This window comes from Lepidothrix coronata, unplaced genomic scaffold (assembly GCF_001604755.1).
Source record: "Lepidothrix coronata isolate B3197 unplaced genomic scaffold, Lepidothrix_coronata-1.0 Scaffold0, whole genome shotgun sequence".
Classification (NCBI taxonomy): Eukaryota; Metazoa; Chordata; class Aves; order Passeriformes; family Pipridae; genus Lepidothrix; species Lepidothrix coronata.
The window spans coordinates 510,259-528,362 of record NW_016690180.1 but is presented as its reverse complement, the minus strand read 5'-3'; the positions used below and the strand labels follow the sequence as shown (position 1 = coordinate 528,362).

The following is an 18,104-nucleotide window of genomic DNA, read 5'->3' as shown; positions in this document are numbered from 1 at the left end:
CTTGCTGTCAGAATTATTCATGCCTAATAAGATCTGAATAGAAGGAAACATTCTGTCTTGTTCCATTTGTATGTTTAGTTTTGTTTCTTACTGGTATGTCTTCCCATTGCTGGCTCTTCACAAGTTCATAAGAAGGTTCTGTTAAATCAAATTTTGGAACAGGGAAACCAGGAATGGCATTGTGCAGATGGAAGCCGAATGTCACCAACCAGCTGTTAACATCTGAAAGAGAATTATTAAAAGAAAAAAAGAGAGAAAAATATTAGAATTGTCCTATATTTTTCAACCATACAATTTTTACATGGAATAGCTTTTGGCATAGTCGATTTTCTTCTGAAACATGAAAATTATTCAGTGGTCTTCGTTTTGATATGTATGGATTTAGATTTGTGGTACAGCTAGAATAGCAAGGCTATACAAGACACTTGCAGTTCTAAACTTACAAGAAAACATCTGTTCTATAGGAGTTTCATGAGGCTCAGTTGAAAGGCATTGCAGGGTTCAGCAATTCTGAAGGCCTCAGTGACTTCCAGAACAATTATCAGAGCGCAATTAAAAGGAGATTTCCTTCTAACACAGCCTAAACTAACTGGGATTTCATGGTCAGGCTAAACGTGCTTTACGTCGCACCTTCATCGTCAATACTTTAAAATGAAGCAAGAAAAAAAAAGCACTGCAGGGCACATCCTGTCCTTTTGGTATATATGTATTATTGTAATGTCTTCAAATTACCCCTGAAACAGCACCTATACGGTCAATTACCTTTTAAATGATTTGGCAGATATTTTATGTTGATTCAAGAGAAATCTCCCCCTCTTCAAGATGAAGTTGGACCGATGAAATTAAAAGCTAATGAAATGTATTACAGTTGCATCAGTAAGCAGACAGGATACTAAATTAGCATTAGATAACATTATTTATAATACATTTTATGTTCTGTTGAAAATAAATAAATTAGGGATGCCATAATTAGTTACCAATTGTTTGGCAAGAATGAGCACTCTGCCTTGTTTCTGTCTTCTGACCCTATCTTTCACAAATACTAAGCTTAGAGGTTGGCAGAGTACTCCTTACCAAGTCTAGTAATTTTTAGTTAAGAAAACTCCAAATAAGTGGAAAAAGAAAGCAAATTTTTGCAAATGTTAAAACAACAAAAAAATATTTATTTAAAAATAATTTCTAACATTTTCAAATAAGTGCTAATGCCTCATAAGGCTCTGCATCTAAAACTACTAGTCAGCCAAATTACTAATTGTAATTATAACCTTATATAAGCAGTGTGTGTCTATGTATTTCATATATCAGAGATGTTAAGAAAAGAACTAAAACTGTATTTTGAGGGCAATTTCTGAACTAGGTGCATAATTTTCAATGCCACAAAGAATCTGATTGCAAATGCATCCCCTACAGCACATGCTGCTAAAAGAGGACAGATCCAAACTTCTGTTATTATTCTTACTCCCAGGCAGCCCATTAGTAACCCATTTAATAGCTGCTGTTTATTAAATTCATGCAAACCCACTTGATTCCCAGGATGCTCTTCTGAGTGGTAGTCTCACAGCTCTTAAGTAAGTGGGGCTGAGCCCTTCCCGTAGTCTGGCGCTGTCTGTGTAAAATATTTTGGGTTCTTTACATCTATTTAATCTATAAATATGAAAAATCACATGTATCTAAGCCATACATTTTAAAAAAAATTCTGGTGACGTGCAATCAGATTTTTGGTATGTAGAATAATGGAGAATACTGCACATTACAAACTCTAGAACCACAAAAAGTATGTAGATTTCCTAAGAATTCAGATTTACCAGAAGTGGCACCTCAGCACCTTTTTGTTGCTGAATGAGTTTCTATACTATCCTTCTCCTCCTTCCCTGCAGCTGGCAGTGTACTCATTACTTTGTGTTGGCCCTGGAGCTTGTTGGGCTTTCTGCTGGCTCTGGAGCTTACTGGGCAACTTACATTAGCAGCCTTGCAAAAGCCTACCCTGGAAAATATCAACCAACTTCCAGTGAATATTTTCTGTGATGTTAATGAGCTTAAAAACTCACAGAAGGACCCTGCCTGCCCTTGCTACCTTACAGTCTCACTGCCTCTAAATTGCAGGTCTATAGGTCCAGCATCCCCAAGCTGCAGTCCAGTAACCTTCTCTTACCTGTGATATAATCCTTCACATCGTGTATTTTACTGGCTGGGTTGTTATTTCTAAACATGTACAAATTAAAAGGAGCTGGATCCTTCCCAATTCTCTTCCAGATTTCAATATCAGGTGTTGTCCACCGGCCTGCCAGTATGTCATAATCTCTTTCTCCAAAGTGGACTAGTTTGGTCAGTGGGTCGTACAGGCCTCCGTGGAATCCGATTACTAGCTGGAAGTCAAGGTTAGAGTCAAAATAGATCTCTCCGTAAGCAGTGTATTGAATTTGTTTAAGCATGAGACCATTGCTACTGAAAACTGCCAGTGGTGTCCCTGTATTGTCTGATGCAATGTAAAATTCGTCTCCACTGCTAATTTCCATGGCAAAAAGGTGTCCTTGCAGATCATAGTAAAGAGATGTGATTTCAGAACTTGAGTGGTTATATACATGGGTTATCCTGGTTGGATAAGTAAGGTCTGCATAAAAAAACTGGAGATGCTGTCCCAGGCTAGTTTTACTGGAAACCCGTCGTCCAAGTCCATCGTAACGGTATATCACCGTCCACCCACTGCCTTTGCTATAAACTCGAGTAAGAAGGCCCTTTGAACTGTATTCAAAGATCTCAGTACCCCTCTGACGCAGAAATCCATCTTCGTCTAATCTGTACTGAACATCACCCAGTCGAGTTATTCTGTCTCTCAGGTCGTAGCGAAGTGGCGTCAAACGGGCACTGCTGCTGGGGTTGAGCAAGTGGAGGTTGCCATTCAGGTCATAGTTGTATCGCCACATTATTTTTTCATTCAGATAGACTGTCTGGAGCTGGCCATCTACATCGTATTCGTAAGCATATTTTGTGGTGTTGGCAAATGGCCCAATCTTAATTTCTCTTTTCGTCACTCGTCCCATGTTATCATATTGAATCGTAATCCAATACATTAATGACCGAAATATTTCATACTGAATTTCCTTGATGCGGCCATGTGCATCAAAGTGTTTTGTGTATGTCATTACAGCTGTCGAAATGATCTGGTTAATATCATAATATATAACTCCAAATTTTCCAAATTGTTCAACTTTGCCAGAGATATCATCAAACTGGTAGAGATCAATAGGCAATGGGGTTTCATTGATGACACCTTGCATGCTAGTCACTCTGAAGCTATTGTCATAGCTGTAGTCAAATCGGGCATTTACCATTCCATCTTCGCTAAAGCGGAAAATCTGTCTGTCAATCAATGGGCCAATTTGTCTGTATCTAATGGTGCAGATAAAACCATCGCTTTGGAGGTTTACTGTTTTCAGGACTCCTGCTGTCTCATCATAAGTAAAACTAACTCTTGTACTATCATATAAAATTTCTGAGAGCTTGGTCTGCCGTCTGTACTTGTATAATACTCTTCGACTTGTCCCCAGGAAAGCAGTTTGAAGGAGCTGCCCTTCTTCATTGTAGTCCATTATAACAGAAGCATTACTTTCCGGGGGGTTGTATATATTCCGGTAGTAGCCAATGGAGCGAATAGTCTGCATGGTATGACGAGCAACACTGGGCATGGTGACAGCAGAAAGCCGATCCAACAAATCATATTCAAAGATATACTGCCGTTGGCTATGAAGCAGAAGAACCATTGACTGAAAATTAAGAACAGATTTTTACCATGTGACAAATGGTGCAGTATCTCCCCTCCCGTCATATACCGATACTATTTCTTCATAAAGATGTGACATTCCCACTTGAGAAAATTATCTCCTCTTTAATTGAGTTATCCCTGACCTTACATGTTGTTAGGATCTCCCTGCCTAATTTACTTGTATGCTTAATTGTAAGGGGTTCTGTAATTAGTAGTTCCACATTCATAATTTGCTACTTGTTATGACTGTATCACTCTTTTATCAAGCACTCACAGCTAAACAGCAGATTGTCAATGGATTCAGATAAGTCATGTTTAATATGGGAAGAAGTAAAACTGTCTTAGAGCCATTAACTCACAAGGAGAACAACATATGGAAGATACAATTTCTTCCCTACAATTAAGAGATGATTTTGAAGAATTTGAATAGCCTGAGATCTCTGAATGCTGTGTTCTTGTTCTGTAAGCTTTTGAGACAGGCAAAACCATTGTTTCATTATTTATATCAAAAGAAGCCACATGGAATTATTCTGACATTTTTCTGATGTATGACTATTATGTATCATAGGTCTTGATTAAGTTATGTTTGCGGTAATTGATAAACAGTATTTGCTGAGCAACAGCTTCAACAGAAATATATGTAAACCCCAGAAAGAAATGGATTTTCTTTCCACATAGCAGACAAGAGATCTCAGAAGGGTGATTTTCACAGATACTTCTAGGAGGAGAGCTATCATTGAGCAATTTTTATATATAATGAAGATTCCTTATCTTTTGCCTATCGCTTATTTTGATGCTGCAACATATAGCAAGTACAAATTGATAGCTGTATCTATTTAGAAACAAGAGCTTTTCTTGGTAGTGAAAAAAACAAACTCATAACAGTAAAGCATTTGCAAACAAATTATTTTCAGCTGTACTGAATTGCAGATAGTCCCTGTACCTTATTTTAAGTGTTAAGATAAAAAGTAAATACAAAGTAAATACAGATGCTTCTTGTTAGTTAGTGGCCTAAATAATTTAAACCCACATCAATTCCTAGCAATTAGCTACAGCATGATTACATATCTGTGGAACGAAACATTCCCCTTGGAATCACATGGTGATACTTAGAATAATTGAAATGTACTTCTACTACCTATTTTGGCTTTGTAAGCAGCAGTGAGATGCTGCAGAATTTCAGCAGATTCCAAGCATTTTTTAAAACCTGAGTGTTCTTTACCTTTTCCAAATACGTGTAACTCCAAGTTTTCCCATCAGCAAACACTCTAGACACTATCCTTCCCTGTCCATCATACTCTATTTTTTCACTAGTCGTCCCTCGCTGTATGCTGCCTATTTGACCCGTGGATGAATAGGTAACATTGACAGCCATCAGCTTGCTGCTCGGTAGCCACAGCGTGGGGTGCCCTGACGTGTCGTAGGCAATCCTCAGCAGAAATTTACGGTGGTCATCGTAGATCTTTTCTGTCTTTGTGGTTCGATCAAAGTCAACTGAAAGGAGGTTTCTGCCATTAACCTTTTTAAAGCAAACAAAATGACACGATAAATCATGCTGTTCAAACCCTGGCCACCTGTAATTCCCACAAAGCTAGCTATCTTTAAATACCATTTACAGTGACTGATTTACTGTATGCATAAATTGTTTTAGCGACTTCTTGATATAAATGTAAGGCACTATATTAGTATCTACTTTAGAAGGTCTGATTATATGAAGAGATGGCTCAGAATTTGTTGCAATGTGTTCTTTCTTGATGCTTAGTCGACTGTTAAGAAAATAATGAGAGACGTGCACTGAAAACTTCTGTAATAAATGGGGCCATTTCAATGAACAAACTCATCTTTTGTAGGCAGTGCAAAGTATATACAGAAAATTATTGTCAAAATATATTCCTAGCAACTGCTTTTCCATTTCATAACAATCATGCTAGAAAGAATTGAATCCCAGTTCTTCACAGGAAGTATTTTTCAAAATGGTAAGTACAAAATTAAGATCTTCAAAAGCATGTTAATTCTTCAAATGAAGGTTAACCAGTTTTTAGAACATAGGCTTTCCCCTTCTGGATCAAATGAAAGTTTAACTCAGTATAACATCCACTGCTGAAACATATTTATGAGGCTGAAAGCCTTAGTGAGGATCATGTCTTTCTCCTAGTTAACTGACCACTTAAAGCCATAAATAACAGGAAGACTACTGAACCACTGAAAAACAGTTATAAATGCTTTGAAGTTTGTAACTATTTTTATTTGAAATTTGATTTGATATTAAAGCCTTAGCCTGGATACATTTATGGTGAAAACCTTATTATTGATATATATAAACTACAGCGGTGGACAGTGATTTCTCTGAAATACTTTTACATTGAAATCTTTCCTCCCTTCCCCTCTTCTAGTGTTTTAAATATGCCAATTTTCAGTTTCATTGAATCAGCTCTCATTTTTGAATTTATGAAAGGAAAATGTCTGGTTTTCTTTTCCTACGTCAGTATCTTTGCACTTCTACATTCCCCTCAGCACTGAACTGTGTTTTAGTGTTCTTCGACAGGCATTGAGGATTTCTTTGTTCATCTGTAAACCATTTCTGTATCTGCTGTGTCTTTTTAAAGTTATTCCAGGTGGGGTGAAACACTGATAACTGAGATTTTTCAACACTGTATTTTGCTAACATATAGGAAGTCGGGGAGAAATGGACATAGAACTATGTGTATTAAGAATTTTTTGAAAACTCATTTTCAAGTGCTTGAGACATATATTACAAAGAGGTGATGAAAGATGGCTAAATAACAGTCAGAAACAAACAAGAGAACAGATATCCTGACTAAAGAAATTGCTGGAAGATTTTTGCATTTTTCAGGGCTGCATGTTCAAAAATCCATATATTGTGGATGTTGGTACTTACACCCTGAGGCTGATAAGCTTCTAAAAGATCAATATAAATTAGATTTATTGATATAAAAGATAATAAAGTGTTGGTGACAGGTCATAGGCAAATATGAAAAAAAATCCTACAAATGCTCAGTTTTGTTCATTTATGTTCATTTGTCTATTTATGTGCATTACTTTTCTCTTTTATAATATGAAAACACTGACATGAGAGGAATATGCACTGTCAATTTAGGGAAAAAATCATATTTTCATTTAAATCTTCTAAGTAAATAACACAAAGTCTAGCAGATGCAGAACAGCTACGTTACCTATTTAATCAGCCATCAAATATTATTTAAATATAATCTGAAAAATTAATGCTACAAGACTGATTCTAGAAGTAAATTGAACTTATGCTATGAAATATTCCCACTGAACTCCTTTTTGTAATTTTTTTTGACTTCTTTATTTTCAAGTAGTTTTTGTTTAAATTTTTCAACATCTAATATTAGCTCATTTATTTAAATTCATTGTTAAATTTTCTTTTTCTCTGGCTTTTATTTCTCAGTGTCTCCCACACATGCCTGCACTCATCTCTGCATCTCCCTGCCTGTTTTGCTTTTCTGATTTTTTCCTTCCCTTTCTCTCCATCTCCTCTTCCTTATTTTACATTTAATTATGATTTTTATTAATTTTCTTGTCTATCTCTTGGGCTTAGACACTGAAGTGAAAATGGGCACTTCTGATTTCTGAACTGGCAAGGAAAGAAGGGTGGTTTATGGTTAAGGCAGACTTCCAGGTAACTGTGGTTAATTTCTTGGCTAAGCACATCCTTCCGGTGTAAACAGCAACAAAGTACTTAATCCGGCTGTCTCACTGCCCTAGCTGCTAAATGGGATAATAACATCCCTTGCTTTCCCCCTTTCCCATCTGTCTGGTCTGTTTAACAGCAGGATATGAGGAGAAAGAAAGGAAATGTCTCTTGCTCCAGCCAGTTTTATTCTTTCAGACTTTGCTGACAGAGCTCTTGCATTCAGACACGCGAGCTTTTGGTGAAATTTTGGCTGTGCTTGCATAATCTCATAATACAGATGGCAATTAGAAAAACAACAAGTTTTGGTGATATAGCTTCTTTCATTGGGCAATATGGGGCTGGAATAACATATCTCAGCTAAAACACTGCCTTCAACTGAAGTGCTTCTTAACAACAATTTGGTAGCTCTGCTACCAAAATGCTTTTACAGCAAGAGTTGAACATTTTTATTGTGTCTGAGACAATCTTGCTCCAAATATATTTGAAACCTCTGGGTTCCATTATGATAAAAATTGCCCTTGGGGAAATTTTCAGTGAAGAAACATTTAATGACACAAAACTGAGTCTTTTGACAGTGCCTACCTACTGTCCTGCTACATTTCAGTAATTTAGGTCTCCATCTATCCTGCTTTGCTTTAACTCCTGTTTTTCTTTCTAGTGAGAAGCATGAAATCTGTTTGTGATTCCTCCGTTAGGAGCAGGAAAATATTGCTGTGCCTTACAGAGAGATTCAAGAGGTAATGTGAAAGAGCATGTCAGGTCTCAGCAGGAGGCAGAGCAAACTCTTCTTGTGAGCTCCCTTGTCTGTGTTACTTGTCTACTCTGGGTGCATCCCTTGAGACAGGAGTTCATACGAGTTCTTTTATTTGAGACCTTTGTGAGACCCTCAATACAAAGGCCCTAAAAAGGCTCTTTCATGCAGAGGACCAGGACCTTTGCCTAAGACTGGCCTACAGACCAAACTCACAGGTCCAGGGACAAAACTAGCTTATCAAACAATAACAAAACAAGTCTGAACAAAGGCAAGATTGACAGAGACTGTTGAGTTAAGGGAGGGTGACATAATTACTAATTAATTTCCTTAGAAAGTCTACAAGTAGTGGGTAGAACTAATACAAGATAAAAACCCAAGAGAGTACTTGAGAATGTACTTTGTAATATTAGATAATGAATATATATAACACAGTGGAAGTGTTACGAGTACATTTACAGGCAATACATTTTGTCACTGGTTTTTGTCTACATTTGTCTTCTTTGCAGCCAAATGTTAGTGACATATCTGTCTGTAGATGGAAATGATGGGCTCCATAAGTTATTCCTGTTCTTCTTTCTGTTGTTTTCTTTTTCTACTTTCCTACATCCCCCCACCCATCCCCCAGTGACATTTCAGTAATATCTTCCCATGTAAATCCATTTCACAAAAGCTTCCTTTTTTTTTTCCATTGCTGACAAGTTTCTTTCTTTTTTTTTTGAGGCATTTGTCTCTTACTAGCCCATGTCTTCCACCTGCCCTACTTCTCCCATTTGTATATAAACTTTTAATTACTACTTTTAAATTACTACTATATTACTCTAATCTGTAATCTTTCATTTTCCCCTCCATCTTGTTAAATCTTTCCCTTTGCTCTGATATTCCTTTTTTTCAGTGTTAACTCTACCAAGTTAAAGTTGCCCATGACATTTCTTTTACCTCCTCTGCACTTGAATGCCAAAAATCAGTTTTGAGAGCTGCACTCATGGTGATTTGTTTCACTGCCAAAACCAAATGCCATTGGTATGGTTATTTTCTTTTCTCTTGGGCTGCTTTCACAAATGAATTGGCAGGTGTATTATACCACTATGCTATTTAATGGCATGCCTATGAGCCAGAACCACAAGGATGAGCTCCAGAAGCATGGCTTCCTTTTCCTCTTTCTTATCCATGTAAGACAGCTGCCACAGGTGGGTACTAATATGCTGTTCTTAAGCAGCAGTTACTGAGCATAATAATTCTGCCTTCTTGGAAAAAAGTCCATTCTTCTTTTAGAGAAAGTGGTAAAAGGAATATAATCTGCATGACAGCATCCCCTCCTTTCTTGTCCCAGTGGAAGATATAAAATATTTTAAGATTTCAAATGGCAAGAAGTCAAGGGGTCTGAAATTACTTACCTTCATTTGATACACTGCCTAGGCCTTATTTTAAAGAACTTAGTTCAGTTCTAATAGTAAGTCAGACCTCTGATGTGGTCTCGAAATGGTCTCCTGGCAACACCATTTTAAATGCTTAATCTATGTTGTCTTTACCAAATGGCTGTCAAAAATAATTTTTTGCTTCCTACTTGTATTTCACTCACTATATAGGAAAAAGAAATGCCAACAAAATGGTAAAGACATATGTTAGAGGAATATGCCATACACATGAACACACAGTTAAACTCTTTCTACCATAAATATTAGAACAATTTTCATTTAAAGTAAAGGAAGAAATAAAATTCAGGGATTGTGCTAACTTATGATAGAATAATTTAAAACAGGATTCAAAATTGGTTCAGTTAATCTGGTACCAGAAACAAAAACAGTGAAGGAAAGCAGAAAATTATTCTTTTTACCCATTCCAGGCTAAACCAAACAGTTTAAATTCCACAGAAAAGAGCAATTAATAAGTAAAAACAGGCAATAAATGAAGTAATAAAAACAAGTACTTCCAGATCTTCAGTCAGCTTGTCTATGGTAAATATTCTGTGGTTGTTGGATGTCAGTACCTACAGGAATGTATTTACGTTTCCTTATTCCTTAATGAGAATGCAGTAGATACCATGCATGCTTGCATGCTTACCCTAAGCTTTCGGCCAAACACATTGACTTTTCCCTGGGTTTGCTCTTTCCGGAATCGCCACTCCACTAGGTTCTGCCCGTTCTCCCCTGGGAGGGTCATGTTTCTCTTTGCCATGGTCGGGTTGGCAGTGCCAGCCAGCACGTGTGGCTCTGTCTGGTAGTGTGAATCCAGGCCGCTGGCATACAGGATTCTCAGGGAGCCATCATAACCAATCTGGTAGCTATTTCTTAACTGATCTGGAAAGGCCAAAAAGAGAATTACAGGTTACCTCCCTGGGTTGAGACTCTGCCTTTGTTCTGCACATTTTATGCAGTATTCATGACCTCACATAACTGACCCAATGGTAATTAATAAACAACCAGGGTGAGATTGTTAAGAATATCTGTAACACATAGGAGCACAAATGCCTTTAGGATCTATCATCAGTTACTTAAACACTTAAAAAAATCCCATCCTCACAGTATATTCTTCAGACTGGCACAAAACTTTTTCTGCTGTTTCATTAGGCATATTTGGCCTAATCCTAAGCATATATGACTACTCACTTTTGCAAGGATGTGGTTGCTGGGACGTCACATGCTATTTTAAAGCTAAAATCTCACTTCATGCTATTTCTGTGCCCGTTTCCCTTTCAATCCATCTCTTCTTTCTAAGATTCCTTTTTAATACAAAGTGGATATTCTCACTACTTTCCACAGCTGTTAACAAGAGCTATTTGGTTAGAAAACTTAATTAATTCTACTTTTGTTGCAACTACTCTTTCCCTGAACAGTTCTTTCTACAAACGTGTAAAAATGTGTATGTAGCACTTCTTCCTCCAAACACTATCCTAAAGTTTCACTTCTATTTGGAGCTGCTTGTACCATAAGAAAACCATTTTCAGGTCAGTAACTGCTGAGAAATCTTTTGTTTACAGTACCTTGAACCATGGTATAGAAAGAATCTATTGATGACAAATTGGAAGTGATGCTGACATCTTCCTCTCTGCTGGATGACTCAATGTCCACTGTAATGGCCCTTTCCATTTCCCCATGAAGATTAGTGACGACTCCAGTTGGGAACGTAACATTTGTTAGACGGCCCTCGCTATCGTAGCTAAAAAAAATAAAACCCAGGAAAAAAAAAAGTCCAGAAATGATACACAGCAGGAACAAATTGTTTTCACTTACAAGTAAAATGAACAAAAATACCAGCTACTCATATTGTTAAGGCACTTTTGCTTTTTTTTTGTGCATGGGATAGGCACAGCAAAGAGTTCAAACGTGCTTTGAAGTAGTCAAAAGACTGCTTAACATACAGCAGCCTCAATGGTGATAGCAAGAGCAAACAGATGGATCTTCATCTCTGCATATTACTCTTTGAAGTGTGACCAGATCCTGCTGCACATCTAATTCACCATTTCAAAGGAAGCATATTTACTGGTGCTAAATTCTGTAGCATTCTGTACACAATCCCTATTACTGGACTAGATTTTGCTGTTCTTGTAGAAGTCCTCAACATTTTTTGTAAAAAGGGTATTTTAATAAGAGTGTCTCTTGGGTCTTTCCTATTCAGTGATTATGCAGACCACCTGTCCTCCTGTTCCTGAGTGCTTAACATCCCTCATATTACTAAGACACAGAATCTGGAGTGATATTTAGTCTACTTAAAGTGCTCATAGCTGGAAACCAGAACAGCTAGCATCTATAGCTTGTTAACTGCCTGTGGATCATAGTTTGAGAATTGTGATACAAACCATGTGGGAGGTGTTTTGTTTTTTTTCTGGCCCTACTGACATTTATTTAAACCAACAGCTGTACATCCATTTAATATGAATAGGTAGATAAAATTTCTGTAATTGAAGCAGATCTATGACATCTAAACTATGTCTTTTCTTATGCTGTGTTAGGTATACTCCATTGGTACATGACTGGAGACCATGCTCACATCCAAACATGCATTGTGGTCACAGTATAAAGAGAGGTAAAGCATTACAACAGCTTCTTGGTCATAAAACTTGTCTTTAAGATTAGCTCTTCCAGTACTACAGTTTTAATTCATCAGCCTAGGTGTTCAGCTGAAGCTCCTTGTTTAGAAATACAGCCTGCCTGTAGCTGCAATGGAGAGAAACAAGTATCCAAAGGATGATTCCATGCCCACATATGACCTGTTTGCCCCTCAGGAGTTTTCCATCCCTCTCCTGTGACCATGTAGTGAGAAGCTGAAGGAAGCCTTAGCCTCTTAAAGTAACTAGAACGTGACCCTGCAGGTCCTCACAGCACGCTAGACATTTCATGCTGACAATTAGCATCAAAATGACTCCTTCTGGGAAAGAAAAGTAAAACCAAAAAAAGCCCCCCAAAAGCCTCAAGTATATCACTGAGGCTACAGAAACTCTTTTTCTTAAATTGAGAGAATTAATCCCCAACAGTTTTAACCCACACCACACTTTCTCTGAACAGCATAAGTACTGCACAGCACTGCTGTAACTGAAAGGATTAGGTTAAGAAATGGTTTTTTCCAGTTTGCCTACTCTGTAGATTTGACAGCTTTTTGCACACAGTCATTTCCATCCTTTTAACACAGTTGATTTCCTTTGTTTATGTAAGACTTTCACTTAGCAACAGGGAAAAGAAAAGAATGTTTAAAGATCAGAAAGCATACTGCAAGCCAGGGAAGTCAAGTGGGGAAACTTATTTTTTGAAGTTAAGTACATTTCAAGATAATGGGTTTTCTTTCAGTGTGTTTCTAGCCCTAATTGTGGCTCTTTTGCACATACTGGACTTGGCAAGCCGAGATACTGCATTTATTCAGGAGACCAAAACAAACGTACCGATGTTACGCGTGCATGAATGAGCCTGCTAGCCTATTCATGACCTTCAGTCTCATTCCTCAGTTCCAAGAACTTATTTTATTTTCATGCACAACTTCCCTTTGCAACTCCCTGGGGAACATATATTGTCCAATTAGTGTCCTTTTCTATTTTCCGCTTTATGTTTGAAAATAGTATCAAATTACTTTGTTGGGAATTACTTACATCCTTTGATTCCAGTAGCCAAGTATTGGTCTTTATTTCAAACAATGCTTACTTAAGCCACAGAAGGTAAGATTTCCTTGTAAGAACTTTATACCCTTTTAATCACAATATTTGTGAGAAATGAATTACCATATTTCTCAGTATACCACATGGGTTGGAAAAAGCTACACATCAGTTGTATTCAGTGCACTGTGTGGCTTCAGTGCATTCTTGTTTCCACATTATTATTTTTTTGAATCTGTGTCTATAGTTCCTGAACTGGTCTTGGCTTTCATAAATACCTGAAAGCACATCAGGAGCCTGAGATAAGCAGCTAATGTTATTACAGTGGGGGAGAGTTCAAAGATCAGCAAAAAATCATGCTACACATTCATGTTCTTAAAAACATGACTTTAAAGCTGCAAGAATCTTTAAAGCTCTGATTGCTTGGTTCAGGCATCCTAGTGCAAGAAGAAAATGTGACTGAGATGTAAAAGGTAAGAATAGGATTACTCATGCTTTTATACCCCGGAACAAAAAGAAAAAGGGGAAATGGCCCTTTCTACAATTCACCACATATTCCATTTTAGGGTGGATTGCAATGTGTGTCCTTCATTTTGTTCACTGCACATCGAATACTAAACTTACTTTATACTTGCTATCTTCTTGCCCACAATCAAAGCTTTATCAATCACAGCACAGCAACATCACTCATACCTTTGGGCATTCTGCAGCCATTTTTCTTATTACATTCAAATATCCTTGCATTCCGCTGCCAAGGTGAATTTATTCATCCAAGATTGTCAGTTTTGGACTAAGAGATTTCTTTTTATCTGCCTAGTGTTCTAATATTGAAATTGCCCTAAAAGGAATGAGATCTGAAGTCTAGAGGGCGAGTGCCTATATTTGGCATTTCACAGCCTCTTTGATCTTTTCATCCAAACATAAGCTCATGCACACGTGTTACCATGGAGCCCGCTGATCCTTCTCTTATGCCAGGCTCCACAGCAAAGCTGTTCAACCAACCTCTTCAATTCCTCAAGAGCAAGTTGCACATAAACTTTTGAAGAATCTAAACCGGGCGCTTGCTTCCTGAGTGTGACCTCATGTGCGTTAATCCCATAAACTCATATCCGTTTGCATGAATGTAACAATCTTCATATTTGGCCAATAACTACAGAAGACAGCAGTGGGGGCAGCTGCCACCACCTCTAGCTTAAGTTCCCCTTAGATCAAATTATTTTTCTTCTTTAGGATGATCTGCCACTGCCAGATAGTTTTCCACTTCTGCAGTGAGAACTTCTCAGAGATAATGATTATCAGCTTCCCAGATTCTTGACCTTTTGCACTTCACCTGCTGGAAGTCTCTCTTCCATTGCTCATCTCCTTCAGTTTTAATTACATGCCTTCCCAGACCATTTTCTGTTCTAGGCTATGTAGGACACTTCACTTTGCAGTAATAACTTCCTAGTAAGCCTTGCCACAGATGGAAATGTCCTACTTTTTTTATTTCTGACTCATTTCTCAAGTGCATTGTATCTTAGTCTTAGCACATTTAGCTCAACCCCAACTTGCAGAGAATTATTAATGTTTTATATCAGAAGTAACTTCAATGTAAAATAGGAAGCTGTCAAAATAAAGTGTTTAGTAAAGGCTGCTCCTAAAGCCAATTGCTAAGTTATGACTGATAGTGTTTCTTCACAGACCTCTGCAGCACACTCCCTTAACAAAATAAATTCTGTAACTGGTTTTTTTTTTTTGTTTTTTTTTGCTATTGTAAACATGCCAGGTTGAAATGCAAGGTACATCAGTTCCTGCATGTTTCAGATAACAAGACATACAGTCCAAATGTATATTATATATTTCTTTAAAAACTGGTTACAGCTTATACTATCAGTTGGGATACTGTAATAGCGAAATGAGGCATAAATGCATTTTGTAATATAGACATGTATAATTTTGACAGTAGAAGTAGCGTTACACTCTCACTCTAAACACATCAGAGGTATTTCCTCTATGCATCTCAAATTACCAAGAGTGACTAAAAAATTTATGGAACATTACCCTACTTGTTTCAAACTATTAATGGGAAGACTTATATACCAGAGGGCTACTTCTTGGCAGGTAAGAACAGAAGGTTCAGAGTTGATGCTCAGGAGTGCAACATCCTGTTGTTTTAGGTGCGTACCATTGTGACAACATACTGAAAAATCTGTCCTAACCTGGCAATGAAATGTCTCCTTTGGCTTGTCGAGGCCATCAAGTTACATTTACACAGAGGACCTCTGTCTTTATACATTAAGGAGTTTTTGTTTCCAAATACATTCTTTCACTTGTATTCAGCCTCATAGCACATTGCAGGTTTAGTCCCTCCCAAATAGTGAATTCAAAGTTGGAAAACTTATAAAGAGGAGCCACTTTAATAGCACTTTGACTGAGTGCTCAACCAGTATCAAAATGGTTATCTTGCCAATCAAAAGGACAGAGCCCACAGTTTATATATGATCACTTTTATTATCATTTCACCACATGTATGGAGCTCTCCTGTCCTCCACTGGTTTAAAATTGGGCATGGCAACTTACTGGAAGCTCTAGTTCTGGCCACCTTTAACCATTACATGGGTTGCTGAAAGAAAGTAAAAAACTTTCAACTTGAACATAATTAAATTTCCTATTTTTTTACTCCATTTCTACATTGCTTTTGTCATTTTGATATGCATTTTTGCTTTTTATATATCTGAAGAGGGACTGAATAAGCCTGCTAAGAATGAAAAAGGTGAAAATAGTCTACAGATTCGTGGACAGACAAATGATTTCTTTTTCTTTTTTTTCATGCATTTTTCATGTAGTCTCATTGAAATACACACTTCAGTGGATCCATATCTACTCATTTATAACCTGCCTTTAAAAAAAAAAAAAGTAATTTAAATACTGTATGCAAATATTCCTTTATTTCCAAACAGTGTATTTGACATCTCAGAAGGTTTAGCATCTTACTTGTGATTTTACAGTACAAATAGATCAGGAAACCTGAAATATTACAGTATAACTTCCTTTGGAGGAAGTTTTTTTTAAAAAATGAACAATAAAAGATACGATGGCAGTATGCCTTCCTAATATTTTTTGTTTTCCTTAACAAGAAGAAAGCAAATCACAATTTGATGTATGTTAGTTGCTTGTAAATTATAACAAGTGGATTTTTTTTTATTTTATTACTGTCTAAGAAGGAATAGCATTTTTCCTTTGTTCTTCTCTGGAATATTGTTCAGCATGAGAAGAAATGCAGCCAGGAGGGCCAACCATGTCTGGGGGGCATCAGGCAAAGCATCACCAGCCGGTCGAGGGAGGGGATTGTCCCGCTCTGCTCTGCACTGGGGCGGCCTCACCTTGAATATTGTGTGCAGTTTTGGGCACCACAATATAGAAAAAATATTAAGCTCTTAGAGAGCATCCAAAGGAGGGCAACGAAGATGGTGAAGGGCCTTGAGGGGAAGTCATGTGAGGAGCGGCTGAGGTCACTTGGTCTGTTCAACCTGGAGAAGAGGAGACTGAGGGGAGGCCTCATTGCAGTCTACAACTTCCTCATGAGGGGAAGAGGAAGGGCAGGCAGTGATCTCTCCTCTGAGAGGAAACAGCATGAAACTCTGTCAGGGGAGGTTTCAGTTGGATACGAGAGAAAGGTTCTTCATCCAGAGGGTGGTCAGGCACTGGAACGCACTCCCCAGTGAGGTGATCACAGCACCAAGCTTGACAGAGTTCAAAGAGAGTTTGTACAATGCTGTCAGGCACATGGTGTGATTCTTGGGGTTATCCTGTGCATTGGTCAGGGCCAGGAATCGGACTTCGATGATCCTTGTGAGTCCCTTACAACTCAGCCTACTCTATGATTCTATGAAAAAAAAAAATCAATATTATTTGCAGCCTTACAGAATTCTAAATATATGGGGGGAAAAAAGCTTCCTTCCCTTTCCTTACTGCTTTATTCCTTTCCCCTCTTTCTCTCCTTTTCCCTTCCTCTTTTCCTTTTCCTTTCCGTTGTACCTACCTCTGAGAAAATAGTAGACGAACAGGAGTAACAGAAAATAGGTCCAGGAGTGATTCTAGCAAAAGAGCTGAATTAAACTATGGCTGGCAGCCCAATTCTGGACAAGAATTTATAGGTCTATTTGTTTTTTAATGGAATTTGGGCAGAAAATTCCCAGAAAACCACAGAAGCTAGAAGGTCATTAAAAGTGTTAGGATCAGCTAAATTTCTCTGTCCTTTCCAACCAAGTGTCAGACAACTCAAGCTTAAATTTGAGCAGCTGGTCTACTTTCCCTGTTCCTCTATCTGATGGCTTTTCCACGGGAAAAGGGTCTTTATCCTGTTTTCATCTGGGAAAGTCTTATGCAACTGTTTGCACAGCTGGTTAAATAACTCAGGTAATGGTCTTTTATCTTAGCAATGTTGTCAGGACAAATCTTTCAGCCCACGTTTAATGAAGAGATTTCCTCAGCTGGAAAGTGATTGACAATTTGTCTTTTCACCTTATCCTGTTATAACTGCAGCTCTTGAGGCTTTTTCTTTTTTGGTGTGTCTATTTTGTCATAATGTTAAAAGGACAGTTTTCGGTCTTTTTTTTTTGTCAACTGGCATTCAGCACACCAGACGTGAACAATTCACTTAAATAGGCCTTTTTTGACAGCCATAATTTATTTGCAAAACAACAGGCACACTCTGAACGAGAAACACTGCAGGAAATGTGTCTGTTGGAAGGGGAACTCAAAGAAATGAATCAACACCTTTTCTGTGATAGCTTGTTCATTTCTATATGGAGAAGGTTTTGATGCTCATTTTCCACTTCACTGCACA

General features: G+C 37.7%; 1 protein-coding gene across 13 annotated transcripts in view; it reads right to left on the bottom strand.

Annotated features, from left to right (window-relative positions):
* TENM3 (teneurin transmembrane protein 3) overlaps positions 1–18,104 on the bottom strand; it is a 459,642-nt gene that overhangs the window by 7,416 nt on the left and 434,122 nt on the right. For all 13 annotated transcript variants that reach the window (XM_017827399.1, XM_017827086.1, XM_017827468.1 and 10 more), the window contains 5 exons: positions 11,177–11,352; positions 10,258–10,493; positions 4,986–5,282; positions 2,153–3,764; positions 92–222 (listed from right to left, as the gene is read on the bottom strand). In XM_017827399.1, coding sequence (XP_017682888.1) covers positions 92–222; positions 2,153–3,764; positions 4,986–5,282; positions 10,258–10,493; positions 11,177–11,352 — 2,452 coding nt within the window. The remainder of the gene's footprint in view (positions 1–91; positions 223–2,152; positions 3,765–4,985; positions 5,283–10,257; positions 10,494–11,176; positions 11,353–18,104) is intronic.